The 24,118-nt window shown below is 39.9% G+C and overlaps 2 protein-coding genes across 5 annotated transcripts in view; both read right to left on the bottom strand.

Moving 5' to 3' along the window:
• MTMR1 (myotubularin related protein 1) overlaps positions 1–16,064 on the bottom strand; it is a 51,386-nt gene extending 35,322 nt beyond the window's left edge. Inside the window, exons 1-4 of one of the 4 annotated variants that reach the window (XM_026652921.1) lie at positions 15,833–16,064; positions 9,240–9,345; positions 3,721–3,744; positions 1,453–1,503 (exon numbers count right to left, since the gene is read on the bottom strand). In XM_026652921.1, coding sequence (XP_026508706.1) covers positions 1,453–1,503; positions 3,721–3,744; positions 9,240–9,345; positions 15,833–15,966 — 315 coding nt within the window. In that variant the 5' untranslated portion in view covers positions 15,967–16,064. The remainder of the gene's footprint in view (positions 1–1,452; positions 1,504–3,720; positions 3,745–9,239; positions 9,346–15,832) is intronic. The other 3 variants (XM_026652924.1, XM_026652923.1, XM_026652925.1) reach the window with 3 other exon arrangements.
• A 4,374-nt stretch (positions 16,065–20,438) lies between these two features.
• Positions 20,439–24,118, bottom strand: part of MTM1 (myotubularin 1) — a 54,799-nt gene continuing 51,119 nt past the window's right edge. Inside the window, exon 15 of the mRNA XM_026652963.2 lies at positions 20,439–21,399. Coding sequence (XP_026508748.1) covers positions 21,232–21,399 — 168 coding nt within the window. The 3' untranslated portion in view covers positions 20,439–21,231. The remainder of the gene's footprint in view (positions 21,400–24,118) is intronic.

Here is a 24,118-nt window from a genome sequence, read left to right as displayed (position 1 = left end):
TATTTATATTTCATGACCTCTTATACAGTCACAAAAGCGCTACCGAGGCAAATGGTGTTTCCTTCCTGCACTAGACATAATATAACTCCTCCTTCGTTGTCAGAAACGTAACTTTTAATTTGAAAAATGACATCAAAATAAAACATTTTTGAAAATCATTATGGTATGTAAAATTTAAAGATGTATTAATTTCATTAGGAAATGCCAGTCCTGACTGATACGTTACCAAATTATATTTTAAAAATTCCTGACACATTTGTCTTTGAGAAAGAGCACTACATCTCAACCAAATGTAACATAGTGGTTGTTAAGTTGAGTTCAGAAGCAAATTAAAGTTGCATAAATTGGAAGTACATAATTTACCTCAGCCCCAGATAAATAATAATTTATGTACTCTTTATTAAAGAATGTATTATACAATGCATGTGTCCAATACAAAATAAAGAGTAGGAACAACATTTATATTTCCCAATATAACCAAACATTTTTAGACATACCGATATGTACAATGTTTTCTGTATAGTGCATAGAAGACCCATAAACATCTTTTGAATGAAAGTGAAAATATTCTTACAATTTACTATAAAGACACTTCACCTACTCAGTCCCACACAGGGGCACTTTTCTCTTGAAGTGCAGAAAATCTGCAGAAAAGCTTAATGAATTAGGGAAGAGTTTTACACTATAAATGGCATGCAGGTAAGGCTAGGAATTTTTAACCAAATCTTTATAAGAACTTCAACACATTATTTCATACACAATCTGGTATGCCAAAAACTAAATTTTATTGTTTTAGCAGTTAAGCATTGTATTTTGCTTTTCATTTATCAGAAGTTCTACATTTTAAGAGGGGGCTTTCCTTTAAATTCTATTTAAAGTCAGAGTTCAACTATATTACTGTCCAAGTAGTTTTCTCACAGCTGATTTTCTAGAAACATTTAGAATCACAGTTTATTTTCAGCAGAAGCTTTTTTTCTCCCCCTAAAGAATCTATTCATAGCTAAGCTTTTGGGAGGTAATGTTGCCATCATTTTAGATTCTTATGCATGTTATTTGTTCAGTGCCTTAAAAATGTAATATTAGAAAACAGGGTTTTTTATAGCTACCCATTAATATTATTAAATTAAGGTGCAATAAACTTTTAATAAACCCTGAATCCAAAGAAAAGAACTTCAGAAGCAATGCATATTGCAAACTCCACAATGGTCTTCATGCTGTCTCTGGCACTTCTCCCTTTTGGGATTAAAAACTCTGCTTGGGGAAGAGGGTTGTTTTCAGTTTTTTTGGGGGTGGTTTGTTTGTTTTTAATGATAGGAGTTTAGAGGTAATATTCTAAAATTCTCTATTGCTCCCCAGAACCTAACAATGGATGATTTCTACCTACTGTAGATAGGTTATTGTACAGTAATTTACTACACAGTTAATGAACAAAAGATGAGTAAAACTTGCCACCTGATCAGCTTCTGCTTCAGAATGATAGCCATTGTGTCCATCCTGAATCTCCTGCATTGCATGAGACAGCAGTAGGGCAAAAGAGGGGTAATAGGAAAAAAACATGCAGACAACAGGTGAAAGGACAGAATCATACTTTTTAAAGAGACAGTAGATACCTGAACATCAACCTATTTATTCAACACCTTCCACTCTTTGCTTAAACTATTCACAGCTATTAGGCCCAGCTATGGCACAATATGAAATGGAATATTTATTTGCAGTCTCACAAAAAGACTCAGTGCAGGTATCAAAGAACACAAAGTATGTACTGTCTTTTTAAAACAATCAACCGTATAGCAGAGAAAATGCAGAATATAAATTATGTACGCCACATGCTTAAAAATAGAAGAAATTGAGTATTGCTTGTTGTGGTAGCATAAAGGGAAAATTCATGCATTTTTCATTGAAGAAAAAAATTAAATATTTTCCATATCCATTAGTATTCAGATAATTTAAAGGATTGCTATATTGTGTAGATCACATTTTAAATGTCTGTTTTTATGGTTTGATACATTTTTTCAGCAACTCTAATGTTACTGTCAAAAACATCTGTTAAAAATGTACCCAAATTACACCTAATAGCCAAAAGGTTCACATCTTTATGTACTTACACTTGTTGTATCATATTGGGATCTCTCTTATTATATAAATTAAATCATTTTAATAATCATAAAAAAATCCCTATGTGTTACAGGCAAGAACACAAAAGGTCATATGAAGGTTTTTTGTTTTGTTTTTTACTACTTTCAGTCAAAATTATTCTTCAATCTGCTTCCAAAATTAACTGGAATGAAACCACCATCATCTTTCACAGAATTGGATTACATTCCAGATCAGTTCCAATTCACAAATGGAAAAACTTCTCATTTAACAGATAACACTTCTTATCCTAAGTCTGAAAGAAAGACAGTTTATATCTGCTTTGATAAATCTAATTTTAATCACTTCTATGAAACCCCAAAAGAAAACAAATTAACAGAAGGGGTTACATTTGTAGAAAACATAGGTTCCGTTGATTTTACATGCTTCTAAAAAATTTACAGTGCAACAGCCATCACTTTCAAATAACACAGGATTCCCAACATTTAGACCTTAGTGAATATAGTAGTTAGTTAAAGCTTAGGCCACAGAAATAGCTGAAGACTGTTTCTATATTTAAAGTCCAAAGAAAGGTGGATGCTGGAATCCCAGGAAAAGGAAAAACTGGAAGAAAGGCAATTGAGTTCTAAACCGACAGATTACGGATGACAGAAAGTATGCATAGGCACTGAAGATGGTTTCTCACCCTTGAACATTTACTGATAAAGGTGAAAAACCAAAGAAAACAATCAAGTTTTATTATTTTAACATATTTTCTTGCATTGTTTCATTCCAATCACTGCTAGATTTGCCCTTGAAAATATTGACCTTTGTGTATTACAATTATTATACAAATCCAAGTAGCTTTCAGATGTGAAAATAATTGATTAGTCTCAAACCAGGGGATCAGGCTTAACTGATTCCCTTTAATAAATGCAAACCTTTGTTTGAATGACAGGGTTAAAATATTTAGAGAATAAAATCAGACCATTAACCCTCTCTTTTCTCAATTGATTAATGTTCCAAAGTGAGAGGGAAGAGAAAGCTATGAAATTTTATATCATTAATGAACATTGGATAAGACCGAGAGTCTAAAATTATCATCAAAAAGATGTAGGTCATTGCATTAGTGTCTAACTTCAATCCGAACTTTCTATTTTGCTCAAGGGCTGTAGCAATTAAGGTAAAACATGTACAAATGCAAGCATGAATTGAAATGTTATTTAAATAGAATAAACGAAGAGTTACCGTTTTTCCATAAACTACTATTGAAATTCTTTAGCATAGATAACACATTAAACTCACTAATACAGTGCTCTGTAGTCCAAACCATGTCAGGATCAGTCGTGAGCATCCATTTTGTTGGAATTAATGTAATAAAACTGAAGTTTGTACTGCACATTTATAACGTAACTTAAATATACGGCTCTCTCACAAATTGGCTTTTACTGCTCATGAAAAGATTGCAATGTATATAAAGCATTTCTATGGCAAACAAGCTGTTGAGCTGCATAGCAAAATGGTCTGATTGGTTCATAAAAAACATTAATGACGTAAAAAAGAACACTAGGCACACTAAGCTCTCAACACAGCACGAAAGACAAACAGGTAGGAGGCCGTTTTGCCAATAGCCAAATGTATTCTTACCCGTATATCAGGCCTCTTGTATACCTGTTAGTTAAAATACAAAATGTTATCCAACAAAATGTGCACTCAAATGTTGCTTTGTGACAGAGACGACATCAGGTAGCAGATCAGATTTTCAGAGGAGCTCAGCTCCCACTATGGTACTTAAATTAGTAGCAAGATTTTCAGAACTGCACAATACACAGCTGCTCCCACCACATTCAACAGAGTGTGCTGAGCACTTTTAAAAATCTGGCCACTTCATTTTAGTGTCTAAGGTCCTAAGAATCTTTTTATTCAGTGACAACATACTAGTAAAAAATTGAAGAGTTTAGCAATCCTTTTGGAGAGCATATAGTAAGCCCACAATAGCAGCTATGACAAACTATGGCCCTACACTTATGAGTCAAACACCAGAGCGTGTTTAATTCTAACTTTTCCCTAACTTACTTCCAAAACTTTCTAGGCAGCTATTATTATTTAAGTGCTTTCCACTGATACCACCTCATTATCACTAAGTTTTAATTTACATAAGACACTATGAATTTAGAGAGTTAGATTGCCCCCAAAACCAAGTATGCTGCTTGTGTATGGCACATAAGTACAAGTGTAACAAGAAAAAGCAAGCTCAACATGCTTCAAATTCCACATTCCCCTTTGAAGCACAATATGTTCCCTTCGGACCTTTGTATTTTTGCAAAAGCTTTGCGGTGGAGTGGAACTCCCACCATGGAACACAGAGGAGAGGGAGGGAGCCATGATACTCAGAATTTTTTAACAACTGTGTGTGTTGCTTTTGTGTATATGGATTCAGGGACATAGCAACAGACATTTTAAGAAACAAAAAATAGATAATCATTCAATCTGAAGTGCCCAAGCTGATGGGGAGCCATCTGAAAGCCAAGAAAACTGATGTTATGTATTCAAATCTGCCTGTCTAGCTAAAGGGGTAGGCAGACACATTCCACCCTAGCTGAAACTTCTGAGTAGTTTCCAAGGGTACAGCACTTTAAAACAGTCCAGACCAGAGTGACCAAGTCACAGATAACTGTGGTGAGGTCTGCATGAGAGTGACTCAGAAGTGACTCAGCCAGGGCCCCGTGGAGTGTCCTCTTTTTTTATTTTTTAAATATGGTAACCCTAACCCATAAGGCCTGAGCATAAATAGTGTAAGCTATCGCATTCATTCCCACAGATGACTCAACAGCACCTCATGATCAACTAGGTCTAGCAATCGCTTGCTTTTGGAATGAAGGCAAGTTGTATTCTGAGCAATCCACATCGACAATGGTCCCCAACTGTATATGTTTTAACTAATCATGAAGAGCAAGTATCTGTCTCAAAGCTTCTTCTGAACTTCAATTAGCAAGGCTTGAAGACAGAAGTTCTGTCCATAGTGCAGGGGTCGGCAACGTTCGGCACGCGGCTCGCCAGGGTAAGCACCCTGGCGGGCCAGTTTTATTTACCTGCTGACGCGGCCCGCGCCGCTTCCCGCCGCCCCCATTGGCCCGGGACGGCAAACCGCGGCCAGTGGGGGCTGCGATCGGCTGAACCTGCCACGTCAGCAGGTAAATAAAACTGGCCCGACCCGCCAGGGTGCTTACCCTGGCGAGCCGCGTGCTGAACGTTGCCGACCCCTGCCATAGTGCATTGCAATTCAGGACTATATTCCTGCTTTAAGTCTCAATTTTTGTACTAGCAATTTAAACCAAAAAACTTAGGGCACATTTTCAAAAACTGCCTTTAAATTTGTCTAATTAAAAATCTGCTCACAAATTGGGAAAACAGACTAACTACCCAATTTGCGCAAGCAAACAACTCTGAACACAAATTTAGAAGTCAGCTATCTATATTGTTTCTTTGATGTGTTATTTTCTTTAAATGCTAACCAAGATTTTAAAAGGCAATGAATGCAGCGTGGTCCAGTGGAGAGGGTACCGGTCCGCAAGTCAAGAAACTAGCTTTCCTTTGCTGACTGGGTGACCTTGTGAGGGTCATTTAGCCATTCTACACCTCAGCTTCCTCATCTGTAAGAGGAGGATAATGAGGCTCACCCACCTTCAGAAAGCACTGTGAGATCTACAGATGGAAAGCTTTATAGGCACTATTATAGTATAATCATATGGATTCTCTTTTGTCTGCCATTTACACATCTATAACAACATTTTCATTTAATATGTTGGCCAGTTTTACATGGACATTCTAGCTGATCAACTTGAATGATTACTTCACAACCATTACAACCTACTGTGTAAATATGATAAGTTAAATGTATTGGACAAATGCACAATAGTAAATATATATTCTATTGCCTAAACTTAATTAACTTTGCATTAGTTATAAGGTACTGTGTCCATTTTCAAAATGAGAAATGCTAATGTAGATGCATATCAAAATTGTGACGAAAAGTGCTAGGTATCTCTGGATACTTTACTTGGATCATAGGAGAAAGCAAGCCTGGTGGCCTCATCCTCAAAGAAAGCCAAACAAAAATTAGTGCTATTTGGCATGATTTACCCAAGACCAGAATAGGAAGGTTGCAATTAAAGACTTAGATGCTTTGACAACTGTGTGGAGAAGTTTGCACAGCATCTGCCCATGTTGTTCTTGATTTTAGTTGCTGCTATACAAAGTTTCTCACTTACACATACACTCACTTTAAAAAAAAGGTGACATTTAAAACATATTGTGTATGCAGTAGCCAATTGATTTTCTGGAAATATGTAAAACCTTGCATATTCCATGGCAATCAGGAGGCAATAGGACAGTAGAATTAATCATCTGAAGGAGAGGTTATAATGCAAAGGAGGCCCCTTTCCAAAGCAGCACTTTGAAAACACCATATAAAAGCTTCTTAGTTTTTAAAAAAACAACAAATATGCATTATTATTCAGGGTAGGTAATTAAAATTTTATTATTAGAAACTCTGCAATGCGATTTGCAAATGTGGGAGTTTAGCTCATTCTATCATTTCATAGACATGAAATGTTAAATACAATTTATAAACAACTAGGATTTTGAGCATAGAAAGGTTTAACTTTTTTTTATTTGTAAGAGACAGAGAATAAGCTAGAGTTAAATGCTGCTCATTAGGCCTCAAAATATTTCTCCCTCTTAAGTAATGCGGAAGATCAGTCTGGAATAGAGAACCAGACTATTTAGATTAAAAAACTGGTTCTCCTCTGGAGGAATGCATAATAACTCAAATGGTGAATTGAACACTAAACTCGTAGAGTATCGGGGGTAGCCGTGTTAGTCTGTATCTACAAAAACAACAAGGAGTCTGGTGGCACCTTAAAGACTAACAGATTTATTTGGGCATAAGCTTTCGTGGGTAAAAACCTCACTTCTTCAGATGCATAGAGGGATCCCTCACTCTCACAGACCCTGGGAGGCAGGCCAGTCCTCGCTTACAGACAACTCCCCAACCTGAAGCAAATACTCACCAGCAACTACACACCACACCACAGAAACACCAACCCAGGAACCAATCCCTGTAGCAAACCTCGTTGCCTACTCTGTCCCCATATCTACTCTGGCGACACCATCAGAGGACCCAACCACATCAGCCACACCATCAAGGGCTCATTCACCTGCACATCTACTAATGTTATATATGCCATCATGTGCCAGCAATGCCCCTCTGCCATGTACATTGGCCGAACCGGACAGTCCCTCCGCAAAAGAATAAATGGACACAAATCGGACATCAAGAATGGTAACATACAAAAGCTAGTAAGTGAACACTTCAATCTCCCTGGTCATTCTATTACAGATTTAAAAGTCACTATCATTGAACAAAAAAACTTCAGAAACAGACTTCAAAGAGAAACAGCAGAACTAAAATTCATTTGCAAATTTAACACCATTAATCTGGGCTTGAATAGGGACTGGGAGTTGCTGGCTCATTACAGAAGCAGCTTTTCCTCTCCTGGAATTGACACCTCCTCATCTATTATTGGAAGTGGACTACATCAACCCTGATTGAATTGGCCCTGTCAACACTGGTTTTCCACTTGCGAAGTAACTCCCTTCTCTCCATGTGTCAGTATATAATGCCTGCATCTGTAACTTTCACTCTATGCATCTGAAGAAGTGAGGTTTTTACCCACGAAAGATTTATTTGGGCATAAGCTGTTAGTCTTTAAGGTGCCACCAGACTCCTTAAACTCGTAGACTTATTCTGCTAAAATGAAGTCCTTGATCTACAGGGCAAATACAACATAGACAGCTGTAATGCAAGGTTTCCCACAATGCTTTATCAAAGACATCAGCCTTGACCCAGAGCGAGCATTTGCAATTCAGCTGCCAGACTATAGAAGAGCTAAGCTTTTTCTGAGTACAAGTTGCTGACTGTGCCAATATAGTGACAAACTCTGTGAGGTGAAGTTTTAAATAGACTAAGATCAAATACAGTTAGTGGCTTCATCTTCAAGCTCACGCTGAATTTGACCCGCAGTCACAGAAGTTAAGGAAATATGCTGTTTGTAGAGAGCATTCAAGGCCTTTTAAATCCAGAAAGCATTGGTAGATTATTTAACTACAGTTTAAAGCAAACAAGATAAAAATCTTTATTTGGACACTATGCATCCAGACCCATGATTTTGTTTTAATTCCAGGGAAGAATTAAAAGCACATGGAAGACCTGAGCTTAACAACACCTTTTGGACTTTTATGGGGACTGGAAACAGAGGTAACACTTGTGTCAATTTGCAGTGCAAGAGAGATTTAATACGCACTACTCTTGATAATACTTAGTCCTGCCTTGAGTGCAGGGGACTGGACTAGATAACTTCTTGAAGTCTCTTCCAGTCCTATGATTCTATGTAGGGAAACAGAAGAGAGCATGAAAGGGGAGGGTGGGAAAAACCCAAAGATTCTAATCAGAGCTAAGACATTGCACACTCATTGTCTCAATGACATCTATGTTGTTGGATGAGAAAACAAACAAGAGAAAGTCTGTTCTGATTTATAAGGGACGTTTTACCATAGATAGTGAAACTGTCACACCAAAACAAAGGAAGAAAAGTAAAAATAGGTAAATGTTCTTTTCACGTTGGAGAAGATATGCTCATTTAATGTTCACCAAGGCAAATTATATTTAATTTTTGTGAAATCCACATAGCTGAATTTTTTCTCGTGAGTGCATGGTGCATAGACAGGATTCCAAACCAAGAAACAAATGTTTATTCCTATAATTAAAAAAAATAATCAAATTTCCAGAAAATTTCTAGATAAAAATCAAAGAAAAAAAAAATCACACCATGAATGTACAATGCCACCTTCGAAGTTTCCTTTCTTTTCTCTATCTACCTTTTGTTCTGTAGAACTGAGTCACTTTCCTCTAAATGAGAGATAAAATACGAAGAAAATCTTTGCACCTCTCGATTCGCTATTAACTGACATTTGACTCTCAAATGGTCAAGGATCCACTCAGGTGTTTGCCATGTGGATAAATCAAAGTAGCAAGTTTCCTGCCCAGCCATTTCAACAGACTGAACAATTATTTTTGGATTCCTCAAATGATAAATGTCACTTACCCTGTAATCTCTGGATACAATGTCTGATGGCACAGAACCTGAAATCTGACTAGAAATGGTAGCAGCTATGAGCTGTTTACACCATTCAACATGGGATCCTGTAGGGCTACAAGAACAAAATAAATATTTCAGAGTGTTTAGCAATGATTGCTACTTTACACTGAGGAAGTGATGAGAACATTTAATTACACCCCACATGAACACAACCAACAAACAATTACACAAACACTAATGACATTATACTCTTTAAGAACAGAGTACATACCAGCTTTTTGCCCATCAGATTACTGAGAAGAATTCAATTTTGTTGGAATTTGCCATTAATTTTGATTCAGACGTGCAACTGTTAATCTACAAAATGTTCAGGGCCCTGGGGACATGAAGCTCTTGATTCCCTTATCAGATATTGTTAAAACTATTCATATATTTCTGTTTAAGGCCATCAAAAATAATTTATTTTGAGCAAGTGCTTCCAGGACCTAAGTGCTTTCAAGAATTTCATATATGTGACACTATTATTCAAATAAAGCCTAAGAGAGAGAAGCTATTCTAACACTGCCATGTAAAAGGAAATGAAATATTCTCTAAGGGAACACCTCTAAAACAATAAGAAAAAATATATAACTCTTCTTCAAGGGAATTTTCTACCTAGCTGTATCTCCTTTTTTGCATTTGCTAACGACAGGGAGACTCATTTCACATTACTGAACTCTGTAGTTTAGCAAGCACACAAGACAACCCACCCCCACCCCCCAAGATACTGCATCAGGCAAGTCTACAGCAGAATTTCACTAATCTGGACTAATGCAATGTGTGAATGGGACAAGGGCAGTGCAGACTGGTGAAGTTCAGAGACTAACAAATATTGAGACGGGCAGAACCACTGTAATTTGCCACCAGCAAATTTTAAGTGCCCTAGGTCTATTTCAGTATATTTCAGAGTGCCAGATGAGAGGATGGGGGAGTAATAGGATGCTCCCCATTTCCCTATTGTCCCTGCTCCAAGCACAGCAATATAATCTCAGACTGTGCTTCAACAATTTAATGCATTTTAGTGAGGTGAGGTTCTTCTGTATACATAGTGTTTTTTTAATTGAAGTCAGGAACAGAAAGTACAATACATTTTAAAAATAGTATATAATGAACAAACATATAAGCTAATTTTGAATTCTGGGATACTCCCAGAATGTTAAAAGTGAATGACTAATAAATCACAAATGTACACGGCACGAACAGGTAAAACTGGGAGTTGAGGGGGCGTGACAGATTGTTCAAGAGCACAAGATACCACTTAAGAGGCCTTTCACACACTAATTGCATTGTGTCATAGCGAGAAACAGTATATGAGTTTCAAGAGGTGCTGGCTGAAGATAAGCGTGGTGAGCACTGCAGCAGCTACATATCTGAAGTGGAAGACCATCAAGTAATTTTTAAGTCATGGATTTTATTAGTTCTCTCCCTTGCTGCATAAACTTTAGACAGCACCACTTCATAATCTATGGTTTCATTATTAAAAATCAATTACATTCCTCCTTCAGAGCAGTCTCTTTTACCATAGTTAGTCTTGAACTGGATTTTAGTTTCATTTGCGTCTTTTGCAGAGAACTCTACCCACATTTTGGGGAACAGAGAAAGTGTATGAATTTTTAGCTACAAGTCCAGTTAATGATAGTATTTCTCTCTCTTTTGCTCACCCGTCTCTTTGATCTCACTTACTGGCCCTCTCCTTATTCCATGAAATTTCTGGTGTGTTTCTCCTTATTCCATGAAATTTCTGGTGTGTTTCTCCTCATGATAGTCTCTGGTTTTCAGGCATCTTTTACTTTTGCCCTGATTCCCACGTTTCTAAGCATTTCTCTAAGCACACACTTCTGTTTGTATTTCCCCATTTTGTTAATTATGAAAATAATTTGGGTTTTGATTAGGGATTGCCACACCAGAAAGTTTTGCCACTTTAACTATACAAGTCCAGTTGAAGCAGCAAAAGAAAAATTTAGTATCTATGGATGCAGTTATGCCAGCATAAAAGTGCTTACACCAGTATAAATTATTCAATTCAGGAAGTGAAATAAGTTACACCAGTATAAAGCATCTTTATACTGGTATAACTGTATTGCTTAAAAAAACAAAAATCCACACACCCCTAACCAGCACTGATATACTTAGTGCAACGTTTCTAGTGTAGGCTAAGGTGGTCAGCTTAAACTGTATGCAACTATACCACATATAGCTTAATGGTTGACACATCTGAAAAGGAAAAGTAGAAGTGGAAAACACATATTCGTGAAAATTAAAACTCAGTGGTTTCATTTCCACAGTGGTTCATGTAACATTACAAAGGCGCTCTGTTAGGAACATCATAGTAAGAGTTGTGCTCTTAAAATGGGGCATAAACCCATTTTTTCTCCTAAAAGTGGGTGGCTTTTTGGTGTGAAATTTCAGAGTCAGAAAACTCAAAAATGATGTAATTTGGCTGGTATCTCTTTTTGTTTGTTTTGTTTTTACAGGAAGCGTCTGAAATTTGACTCTTACTGGATTTTTTTAGCAGTCTATTTATCAATCAGTTGCTATCTAAACATTCTGGGGAAAAACCTGGCAAAACTACTACTGATTTTAATGGACCCAGGATGTCATGCGTATCTTCACAAAATTTGGTAGAAAGGTGTATTCTGAGTAGATCGGGTGAGAAGTGTGGGAGGATTGTGTTAAAATGGATTGTAGGTGATTATTGTGCACAAGCAGCTGCCAATGCATAAACTATGTGCAGCTCCTGACACATATGACAAAGACTTTTATATGCAACGGCTGGCATAAGGGTTTATGTGCAGCTTCTGTTCACAGCAGAGAAGGCTTTTACATACAGTTTCTAGAATATAATGATTCACATGCACCAGCTGCTGGTGTATCTCATCTTCTTTATCAGCAGGTGCATGCGTACCCACTGCCCAGGTCCCCCTCTCCAACTCTGCACAGAAACAAACCCACACTTAATCATAAAAAAAAGGAAATTAATCTATAAAAATGTGAAGTAATTAACGTTAACCACTTCACCACATACCTGACTCAAATCCACAAAACCAAGAAAGTGAAAAGTTATGCCACCTAAGAGCACATACCATCTTCTCCTTCACCAACAGGGGGATACACCCTATCATTACAGCTACTGTGGAACACAAACCACAACCATAACCCTGCCCTTCCCGATCCCCCAGAGAATCCCAACCTTCCATCATCCCCGTTACTAAATTTAATGAGCCTCTGACAGTCAATCGTGATCTCTGGATGCTAAAAGTCCGGCAGCACAGAGGGGCTAAGACAGGCTCCCTGTCTGCCCTGGCCCCGCGCTGCTCCCGGAAGCGACCAACATGCCCCTGTGGCCCCAGGGGGAGGAGGGGCAGAGGGTCTCTGCGCGCTGCTCCTGCCTGCAAGCACCACCCCCACAGCTCCTATTGGCTGGGAACAGGGAACTGTAGCCAATGGGAGCTGAAAGGATGGTGCCTGCAGGGAGGGGCAATGCGCGGAGCCACGTGCACCCCCCTCCAGGGGCCGCAGGGGCATGCTGGTCACTTCCAGGAGCGGTGCAGGGCTAGGACAGGCAGGGAGCCTGCCTTAACCTCGCTGCACCACTGCCTGGGAGCCACCCCAAGTAAGTGCCACCCAGCGGGAGCCCACACTCCTCCTGCACCCCAGCCCCCTCCAGGAGCCAGTGCCCCGTACCCCTCCCTGCACCCTGAACCCTCTGCCCCAGCCCCCTCCTGGAGTCAGCCCCCCTCCTGCACCCCAACACTTTGCCCCAGCCCAGAGCCCCCTCCTGCACCCAAACTCCCTTCCAGAGCTTGCACCCCAACCCCCTGCCCCAGGCTCAGCCCAGAGCCCCCTCCCACACTGCAAACCCCTCGGCCCCAGCCCAGAGCCCGCACCCCAACCCCCGCCCGGTGAAAGTGAGTGAGGGTGGAGAAGAGTGAGTGGGGCGGGGCCTTGGGTAAGGGGCGGGGCAGATCCTGGTTAAATTAAAAAAGTGATCTTGTGCGTAAAAAGGTTGGAGACCACTGATCTACGTCCAGCACAACTCCCCACTACAACCAATATCTGCAACTAATGATTTTAGGAGATGGTAGTTCATCAAAGGAGTGTGTACAGAAGAGAAGGGGAGTGGGGACATTGTTATCGTTGTCATGCATGGTCTGTGGTGTGCAGTAGCTATGGTAATAAGTAATGTGTCAGTGACTTCCCCAAAAGCAATGCTCTTAAGAAACTCCTACACACATTCTTCTGCCTCAGAAAAATGGAGTAAGGGATTTTTTGCTGTTGTTCTGAGTTTTTGTACTCCCTAAGACCCTGATCCTGCAATAAAGTTTGCCAGCACAGCACCCATTACAGAATCGAGGCCTAATTTTGTAGAGCACTTAGATACCATACAATAGGTGCTATATTAAAAAAAATTCCTGTAAATGTCAACGGGTTGCAGACACTCAGTATTCAAGATCAGGGCCTGTAAAGATCTATTGGAATTGGAAAAGGTACAGAAAAGAGCAACAAAAATGATTATGGGTAGAGAACAGCTTCCATCTGAGGAGAGATTAATAAGACTGGGACTTTTCAGCTTGGAAAAGAGACGACTAAGGGGGGATATGATAGAGGTCTATAAAATCATGACTGGTGTGGAAAAAGTAAATAAGGAAGTATTATTTACTCCTTCTCATAACACAAGAACTAGGGGTCACCAAATGAAATTAATAGACAGCACCTTTAAAACAAACAAAAGGAAGTATTTCTTCACACAACGCACAGTCAACCTATAGAACTCTTTGCCAGAGGATGTTGTGAAGGCCAAAACTATAACAGGGTTGAAAAAAGAATCAGATAAGATCCATCAATGGCTATTAGCCAGGATGGGCAGTGATGCAAAACCATGCTCTGAAGTGTCCCTAGTCTATTTGCCAAAAGCTGGGAATGGGCGGCAAGGGACGGATCACTTGATGATTACCTGTTATGTTCATTCCCTCTCAAGCACCTGGCATTGGCCACTACTGGAGGACAGGATACTGGGCTAGACAGACCATTGGTCTGACCCAGTATGGCCGTTCTTATGAATCACAGCAATGATGAATGTCAATATCACAGGAGGGAGGAGACCCACTACATGCACAGGCTAGGCTTGCTTTGATGTTGCAGCAGCTGCACATAAAAGTCTTTCCTCAGTGCCAGGAGCTGCAAGGTTCACTATTGGTACCATGGTACTGTTCCTCACATATGCATAGCATGCCTTTTCCCCAGCCTAGCTGGTACCAAAGGAATACTATTCTCTTCCCATTTCTAAACAAAATTATTTTGAACATTATAGGTAAAATATTTTTAAAATAACCAACTCTTGAATTATCTAAATTCCAAATTTCCATCTTAACCACAGAAAAGATACTCTCCTCACATGCTCTGATAATTCTAACAGCTAAAGGACTTTTACTGAACTTGCAAGAAAATTCTCTTTCGGAAAGGTACAAGCAGGAAAGGTACAAAAGGGTATTGGGCAAAAATGGGTAAGTGTCTGTAAACAAGACTGAAAGTGGCTCCTCACTTCCTGTATATAAATAAATATTGCTAGTTTATCACTCTCAACAACATGCTCTTCACAAAGTAGATTGATATCAAGCGACATCCACTACAGTATATTACTCAGAAATCATTCTTTCCTATAATTCCAAGCCCATTACGTGTGTGTCAGGGTTGAAGGAGAAAAAAAAGGGAGAGACTACCCGACAACATAGTCTAAAGCTAATATGAAGACCATTGCTATTACTGTTTTGGTGCACTTTTTGCTTGATTCCAGCTGCTCCCGTTTCCCCCATAATATTACCCATCAGTTTGTGCATATTAGATTTGTTTTTGTTGATGTAACATACATATGTATTAGAAGTTTTTAAAAGCTCTCTCAGATACCACTTATCTAAGATAAGTTAGGTAATAATTTCCCCCTATGTTTAAGATATCAAGCACATCACTCAAACTGGACTGTTTTCCATTTGTTTGTGAGGTTACAATGCCCATCTCCAGATTTAGGTCAGCATCCTGCTGGGCTGAGCTGCACCTTAAGCTACAAGGGCACCGCTGGTGTAAAACAACTGTCTCAACCTTTTTGCAATAACTCATAGGGAAGTTAATTTTCTTTCAACTATACCCCCCCTCCCCCTTGGCTATCCATACAGCAAGAGAGGGCGGCCCTGGATGTTCCTCCCAGAGATGTTCAGCCCACGAAGGTGAACAAGCTGACACCAGGAGCTGGCATCAGCCTGGGACGAGCGGCCATGGCCGGAGACACAGAGCAGGGGGCTGCTGACGAAGGCGGGGGGCCCGGCTGGGGAATGGGGCGCTGGCCTACGTCCCCCCCGCGTTAGTGCCGCCGCCGGCGGGTCCCCCCGGGGCAGATCGCGGCCCCGCGGACGGGTGGGGCTCCCCCACTAGGGCCCGGGGGACACGGAGCCCGCCGAGCGGGACGAGCCCCGGCGGCTGGGGGGGACGTGCCCCGCAGCGCCAGCCAGGGAGAGCGGGGCGGGGAGCGACGCCTGTCAGGGCCCCGCGGGCAGGGGGCTGCTCACCTGTCCAAGGTCTCCACGCTGGGCTGCCGGGAGCCCGCAGCGGGGGCGGCGCCCCCCAGCCCTGCCGGCCGCACGGATCTGCGGGCTACCCCGCCGCCGCCGCCCTCCAGAGCCGGCCCCAGCGCCCGCTCCATCTTTCCGGCCGGGATTGGCCGGTTTCCCGCCGGGCCTCACTCAGCCAGCCCGGCCCGGCCCAGGCGGCGGCAGGAACTGTCACCTGGCGGCGGCGCTTACCCACAGGCCTCCGCGGCGCCGAGAGGGCGGGGAGCGGGCGGCCAGGCAGGGCCCCTGAGCTGGGAGCGGAGCGGGGCAGGCCCTGGTGGTGCGCCCACCCTCTGCCCCGGCCGGGAGCTGACCCCACAGGCGGGGCGGGGTGCGCTACAGGGCCCCGCCGCTCGCCCCCTCACACCCCGCGGGAGACGTTCCTGTGTCTGTCACAGCGAGGGGCCGGGGCAGAGCTCCCGCCACCCCAGGGCAGGGGGGTTGTAAAGGGGCCCCGGCGTCACCCGCCCACAGCGCCCTCGGACCCTGGTTGCCCTCCAAGGCCCCAGCTCCCAGAGCTTCCCTCTGTACACTAATCCCCCCCCCCCTTTGCCTTGTAAATCCGAGGGAGCTGGGGCTCACAGATGTCCCGAGTTTATAGGGACTGTCCCGATTTTGGCGTCTTTTTCTTATCTAGCCTCTTATTTCCCCCCCCCCTACCCTATCCCAATTTTTCACATTTGCTGTTTGGTCACCCTAGTTTTAATGCCTCCCTGCTGCCCTGTGCAGCCCTTAGGAGTCAGCTCTGCACTCACACACTGCAAAAGGAGAGGGCTAGTCACAGCAGCACTGGGGTGCCGACCCACACCTCCTTCCAGGGTCCTGGCATCCTGATTGAAATCACGCTGAGGTGTATGTAGAAGGGGGGTTAAACTCAAATCTGAGTTAGTGCCCAGGGTTAGCATGCAGTGTAGACTAGCACATCAGAAGTAAAGAGGTGATAAAAGGTTACAGAGAACACTACACCTAGTGGGGGAGGGAAGCTCCAGGTACTGTTGCTATCCTTCCTTCACCCAGATACGGCACTCCAAGCCCCTCTTCCACTGAGCAGGTGGTAGAGCAAAATGAGCAGGCCCAGCAAGGAAAGGGGCACTTCCCTTGGGCCAGTGACAGGCATACACAACTGGGGATGTGGAAGTGGTTTAGCATTAGAGATTACATTAAAAAGGAAATACAGCTTGGAAGAGCTCATTTATCTCACTTTAATAAAAGGGTTGTTTAGTTATGGTACTAACCTACTAATTAAAGTGATTCAACAGGTTTAATTTTTTTTTTTAAATGTCAAATGTAGCCTATGCCCAAAATTTCAGTGAGTTTTAGCTATGGGAAGTTTGTAGAGTGTGTTACTGCTGGATGACTGAATCTAAATAAGACAGATTTTTTACTTTGATCCTTTTGATAACATGGCCAGTTTTGAAAGGGGGGAGAGTATACTGAGTATATTGACATCCTGGTCTGTAACTAGTGGCATAGCTTTCATTATCAATCAGATTACAGGAAGATACTGGAGCAGCAAGCTCTTCCTGTAAAGGAGGAAGTAGGGTTGATATCAAAGATTTTCACTAATGGCAGTGGTAGATTTCATTAAGCAAGAACTCTAAGGAATCTGGTTAAAAAGTCTGATTGCACAACATTTGTTCCAAGTAGCCTGCCAAATGCAAATAAAGAACAAGGCTTATAATAGATTTTTAAGGAGCACACTTGTTTAAACAATAGCATCTTTAGTAATTAGCAAATATGCTAGTTCTATGATGCCAATCATGTGAAATAAATTGATTTGATAGCCAAACCAATTGAAAAGCATTCCAGTATTTGAGTAAGGTATAAAAAAATCCCTCTAACAAGATAGTTTTAATCAGATATTGAGGTCTGGGTTTTTATACTGACATCTTTTTCTTTTACTCAAACATGCAGCTGGATTTTATGCTCTTTCACAAGTCACTCAATTATGAAGAATTACAGTGTTACCACATCTGATAAGTTTGAACTGTAAGAACTTTAAGCCATTTACAAAGCAGCTAAAAACTCTACATTTTCAGAATTCTAGTCATTTATAAATATCAGTGTTTTGCTGAGCAATGCCAATGTCCTCAGTGCTATACAAACAAAAGGAGTTAGTCTAAAAGACAGGTTCAGAGAAGACAGCAATGAGGGAGTTAGTTTATGATCAGTGTACCTGTATTGTGATGTTGGGGTGGAGAGAATGTGCAACAAGGGTAAAAAGTGAATTTTCAGAAGAGTTTTGAATAAGGAGAAGATGGTGCTTGATGTAACACAACTGAGTGGTCATTCCAAGCCTTTGAGATAGTATGCAGGTAGGAATAGAAGAAGTAAACCAACATTTTGAAGCTGGCACTGGTAATCACAGTAGTGATGCATGGTATGTATGTGCAGCTTGTTCATCTTTTACATCTAAGCCCTGTCTGATATAAAAGAAAAAACAGAAGAATTTTTTGGGGAGAAGTATTGGGGGATTTGTCACAATGAAGATTTACTCCAGTCATTTCGGCACCATGGTATAGTGCAGAAACATAGCACAATAAAAGACTGCCCAACATTGCTCTTAAAAATGCCTAAAAATTCTCTCCTCATTCACCCTCCCTAAACTAAGTTTGGCAATTTTCATATAACTACCTTGGTCAAACACAATTGAGCTAACTGCTGTGTAAGGCCCAATTCTACAATCCACTGCTGTGTCCCCATGCGGAGCCTCAGTGTTCACCAGCATGCATTGAACTGCAGGATCAGGACCTAAATAAGCAGCTTAAAACGAACAGAAAAAGCTGTGTGTTAATAATGATCACTGTTTTCACACCTATATCCATAGCCACGTTAAGATTAAAAGGTTAGCATCCTAGAACAAATAGAAGCTTAAAGAATTAGAAAGGTTCTTTTTTGTATTTAAAATTACTATTTTAATAGAATTAAAAACAAGGGTTTTATTCTAAATCATTGTCTTGACAAAGAATCCAAGTGAACACATAGCTAAGTTAGAGGTTTCCAAAGAATGAATTTCAGCTCTAGCTACATAAAAAATGCAGTATCAACTGTATTGGCAATATAAATGAATTGTATATATGTAATGAAACAAGTGCATTTAATCCTTTTCACTGTATTAAACTTTCCCAAACAATAGGGTTATCATTTAGTGTTTACAAAGTAAAAACTAGATTTTCTTAACTCCTCCTGCACACTGCTGAAAAAGATTCTACAGGGGTGTTTGATCCAACTACTACAATTCTCAAAAACTGTAATAAAAAACTAGTTTTTTATAAACAATATACAAATAGAAGGCAATTACATCAGAATCTGCATAGTTTTTAAGTTAAGTTATACTCTGCCATAGAGATAAGTAGCCAAGATGAATTTGAGCTTCCTTGTTCATTAGATGCACTGCGCCCAATTTATTTTAACGTGCTAAGATTTTGGGGGGAGGGGAACTCAAAGCTGCTGCTCCAGATACATATGCTGAATAATATATAAGACAGATTCAGGGGAGAGTAAAATTGAGAGGACAAATATAAGTGGAGGTAAGCCATATGTCCTTAGAACACACACAATACAAGCAGTATTCTGAATTTCCCTGAAAAAATAGTGCAATTTTCTTAGCATAATATGTACTGTATCAAATTAAGAGGTGCTTTTTTATTTCTATGCAAAATACTATTTCTAAAATATTCCGATGTTCTCTAAACTATCTGATTTTTATGGAACTCTATGCTTTAAATTTAGCTTTTGTACCCAAATATTTACACTTTACAAAAACTGGAGAATTTCTAATAAACTATATTTTATATACTTACACAAACTCAATTTATACATATCCTATTGTATTTTGCTGTTACATTTTGTAGATCAAACTTACATGTACAATAATTTACAAAGGTAGAAGCCTCAAGTTTCAAACATTCCCTTTAAAATAACTCTATTATCTATGAACAGTCCTTTACAAATCCTATATTGCAAAATGTACTCAATTGCTTGAAAATCATTAAAACTTCCAAGTATATGCAAATATGAATTAAAATATCAAGTAGCAAGGTTTGTGCTGCCTTAAGTGCTTGTAACTCTAATGAAAAAATACCTGAAAGGAGCAAATTATAAATGTAACAATAGAAGCCTCTGAAATGAACTTCAAAGCAAGTTCGTTGAAAGATTCAGTCAATGCACAGTCTATTATCTGCAAATTTTATATACTGAAATCCCTTTAAATACTGATAAAGAATAAATTTGTTAAAGAATAGATTAAATGCTCTAGCTACACGTTTAAGAGGTTCCCAAACTCATTGCTCATAATCTGAAGAATTTTAAACTATTTTGGTATAAAAGCTGCTCTGAATTGGCATGTTTCATTTTAGAAAACATATAAAAGCTAAGCTTATTGCTACTATTGGACATTTAAGCAATGTCTTCATGGATCCTATTTTTTAGATTTATATATGTCTTCTTGAGAACCGTTCTTTATTTTTGGCAAATTAATGAAAGCAAAAATCCAGAAAATCTTGCTGACAGAACCGAGAATCAAAAATATATGTAGTGTTCCACAGCTAACAAAAAAAAAAAAAAAAAAAAAAAAAAAAAAAAAAAAAAAAAAAAAAAAGGAGTTTGCAACTTATTTTCCCCAAAGCCACCACAATCCTCATCCATTTATTCTAAAATCTTCATCTACAATATAAAAGTTAGCCTTTCTATACAGTTACCTTGTTTTCGGATACATACTGAGCAAGTTGAATTGTTAATTACAAGTTTCTTGTCACCTAAAGTCCTCAGATTTGGAATTATTTTAAACAAAAATTGGAGTAGTTTTCAGTTTACTAGAAAAAAATCTATTTCTGAGCACTTTGCTTTTGAAAGCTCAAGAAGATAATACAACTCTCATTTTTGCCTCAAAAAGTCTAAGGCCCCTAAGGCTACAAAGACTTACGCACATCCTTACATTTATACACTTGTGAAAAGCCCCACTGAAGTCAATGGCACTATTCACAGTGCATAAGATTGAGCACATGGTTATGTCCTGATCCTGCGAAGACCTAACGATGCAATAAATTAATGCATACTAATGAAAAAAATCAAATCATATTTCTAATTGTATCAAACTTTTACAAAATACACTTCTAAAGCATCCCATATAAGCTTCCTATGTTGGATAAGGTTTCCTGTCCACAGATTCTGAAAGGCACAAATGAACTGAAGAGACTGCTCTTTCAAGTCTTCCAACTATGGAGACAATCTAAAAAAAGTCATGTTAGGAAGAGGTCCAATATAAGGCATTCAAATATTCCTTTTTGTACTATAGATCTACATTAAGCACCACTTATGGTTACAATGTTCAGATAAAGAATCAAACATTTTTTCCTTCAAAAATGAGTTTGCACATGGGACATCATTTGTGAGGGAGATGCTGATGAGGTTGATGAATTGGAAATCTTAGAATTATTTGTGATCTGTAGTTCTTCAAGTCTTCTCATGTAGTCATCACGCAATGCTAGGAGCTCCATGTAACGCTGCTCCACGGGATTTGGCTGCTAGAAAAAAAAATCCAACAAAGGTGACTTTTACAATGTTATTTTGACCATGTTTCCTCACCAGGAGATTGTTCCAACTCCACCCAACAATTCGACAGCACCCAACATTTGCACTCTCCAGCGTCCCAAACAGTAAAACTTTCTCAAAAGGGTTTCCTCACATCGATTCTCCTTTCCTCACAACAAGAGATTTATATCCAGCTTTGTACAAAGCCAGTTCATGCTACTTCAATATCAGTCAGAAAAGCTTGCTGCTGAATGATGAGAGGGTTGTTTGTTCCCTCTTCCCCATTCTTGTTTATACTATCGCGGTAAGTTGACCTAAGTTACGCTATTCCAGTTACGTGAATAATGTAACTGGAGTCGATGTAGCTTAGGTCAATGTACCACGGTGTCTACACCGCACTGCGTTGACAGGAGATGCTCTCCCGTCTAGTTCTTGGAGTGGTGGATTACTGGAGTCAACCGGAGAGCGTTCCCCCATCAATTTAGTGGGTCTATTGCAGCAGAGCTGATCTACCAGTAAGTGTAGACAAGCCCTTAGATTGGCGCTGCCGCAATCGATGCAGTGGGTGTCTGTCATAAATATAAAGGAAAGAGTTGCATAAAATCCCTCCTTGGCAGCTGTACTGAATCACTTTACCTGTAAGGGGTTAAGAAGCTCAAATAACCTGTTTGGCACCTGACCAGAAGGACCAATAAGGAAAGATACTTTCAAGGGGGGGGGGGGGGGGGGGGGGAGGGAGGTGGTTTTGTTTGTGCTCTCTCTCTTCGTTCAACATCTCCTGAAAACATACCTGAAATGATCAATCTAAAATTACAAAAATTGTAAGTAAGGCAAGGAAATGTGTTAGGTTTTGTTTTAGCTTGTGAATTTTCCCTATGCTAAGAGATAGTTTTATTCCTGTTTTTGTAACTGTGAAGCTGAGTCCAGAGGGGAGTCCTCTGTGTTTTAAATCTTTTTATTACCCTGTAAAGTTACCTTACATCCTGATTTTGCAGGTGTGATTCTTTGACTTTTTTCCTTTATAATAAAGTTCTTCTTTTAAGAACCTGATTGATTTTAGTGTCCTAAAGATAAAGGGTCTGGTCTGTACTTACATTAAAGGCAATTGGTTGGTATATTATTCTCAAGCCTCCCAGGAAAGGGGGTGAAGAGGCTTGGGAGGATATTTTGGGGGAATAGGGATTCCAAGTGACCCGTCCCTGAATTTTTGTTTAAATCACTTGGTGGTGGCAGCAATACCATCCAAGGACAAGGAAAAGAATTTGTGCCTTGGGGAAGTTTTTAACCTAAGCTGGTATAATATAAGCTTAGGGGGTCTTTCACGCGGGTCCCCACGTACCCCAGAGTTCAGAGTGGGGAGGGAACCCTGACAGTGTCAATTTAGCGGATCTAGTAAAGACCCGCTAAATCGATGGGAGAGCGCTCTCCAGTTGACTCCGGTAATCCACCACTCCAAGAAAAGTAAGGGAAGTAGACAGGAGAGCGTCTCCCGTCAACACAACATGGTGTAGTCACCATGGTTACGTCGACCTAAGCTACATCGACTCCAGTTATATTTTTCACGTAAGTGGAGTAGCATAACTTAGGTCGACTTACTGTAGTATTATAGGCAAGGCCTCACAGACATCATGAGCACACCTAGCTCTTCACAACCCAGGAATTGAAAAGCTAAGTCCAGATTTAAAATCACAGTGTCTTGCTTGGAAGTGCTACTAAATCATCAAGCTAGACCAATAATATATTAGCATCCTTATAATTAAAAATATTTATTGGTTTGTTTGGTTTTTTAAAGAGGGGAGGCGGTGTTAAATAAAACCTTTGTACCTAAGTTTTCTGAGTGCCTCCAAAAAAGCAAGAACATTTTCTAGTAGTAAATTCTCTAATGAAACTCTGGACATCTGTTTTATGAAATGTCTTGAGCTTCAAGAAAAAAAAGCTATTCGTATAAATAGCAGTTCTTTAACAGGGGGTGGGGTGATAAGCATTTCCCTTTTGAGCACAATTCCATAAAACTTCAAACAATTTCTGTCTGTAGGGAGGAAACGATAAATTAAGTAGAAAAGAGATACTGCATGTGACAGACACACAGCCTTCAATTATGCCCAATTCCACAAGTGTCAAGGGGTTGCTGCTATTTTTCAGATATCTCCCTATAATTTCAGAAGTGATCCATCAGAGGAACAGTTTCAGCAACAAATTCCAGGTCCCTGCAGGACCAAATAAAATGCCACATACCTTTAGGGATAAATAAATTAATTGCTTTACTCCCCTCACATGTAATCTATTTCTCTAACATTAAGCAGCAGGTGAGATACTGGTACAACAGGTAGAGAGTATGAACCAACCATAGAAGCTGTTGGATTCAGTTATTACCTAGAGAATCAGCAGGAAAATAGCAAAGCTCTCGAACACTATGCCTAACTCTAAAGGAATATCGCACTAGGAAACTGATCCATTGCTTGCACAGAAGCCTCAACTGTGCTTTTTGTAATGATGTTGAAACGTATCTTGTCCCATTTACACTAGCAGTTAAAATACAGTACTGGTTCAGGGGAACGCATCAACAGTGAATCAATTTCCTAGTGAAGATGGGGCTTAAACATACAACAGGAAAAAAAAAAAAAAAAAAAAAAAAAAAAAAAAAAAATTAAAAAACTTAAAAAAAAAAAAAAAAAAAATATTATAAAAAAAAAATAAATATTAAAAAAAGAT

The sequence above is a fragment of the Terrapene carolina genome, unplaced genomic scaffold, assembly GCF_002925995.2.
Source record: "Terrapene carolina triunguis isolate 2854851 unplaced genomic scaffold, T_m_triunguis-2.0 Scaffold131, whole genome shotgun sequence".
Lineage (NCBI taxonomy): Eukaryota > Metazoa > Chordata > Testudines > Emydidae > Terrapene > Terrapene triunguis.
This window is presented reverse-complemented; position numbering and strand designations above follow the sequence as displayed.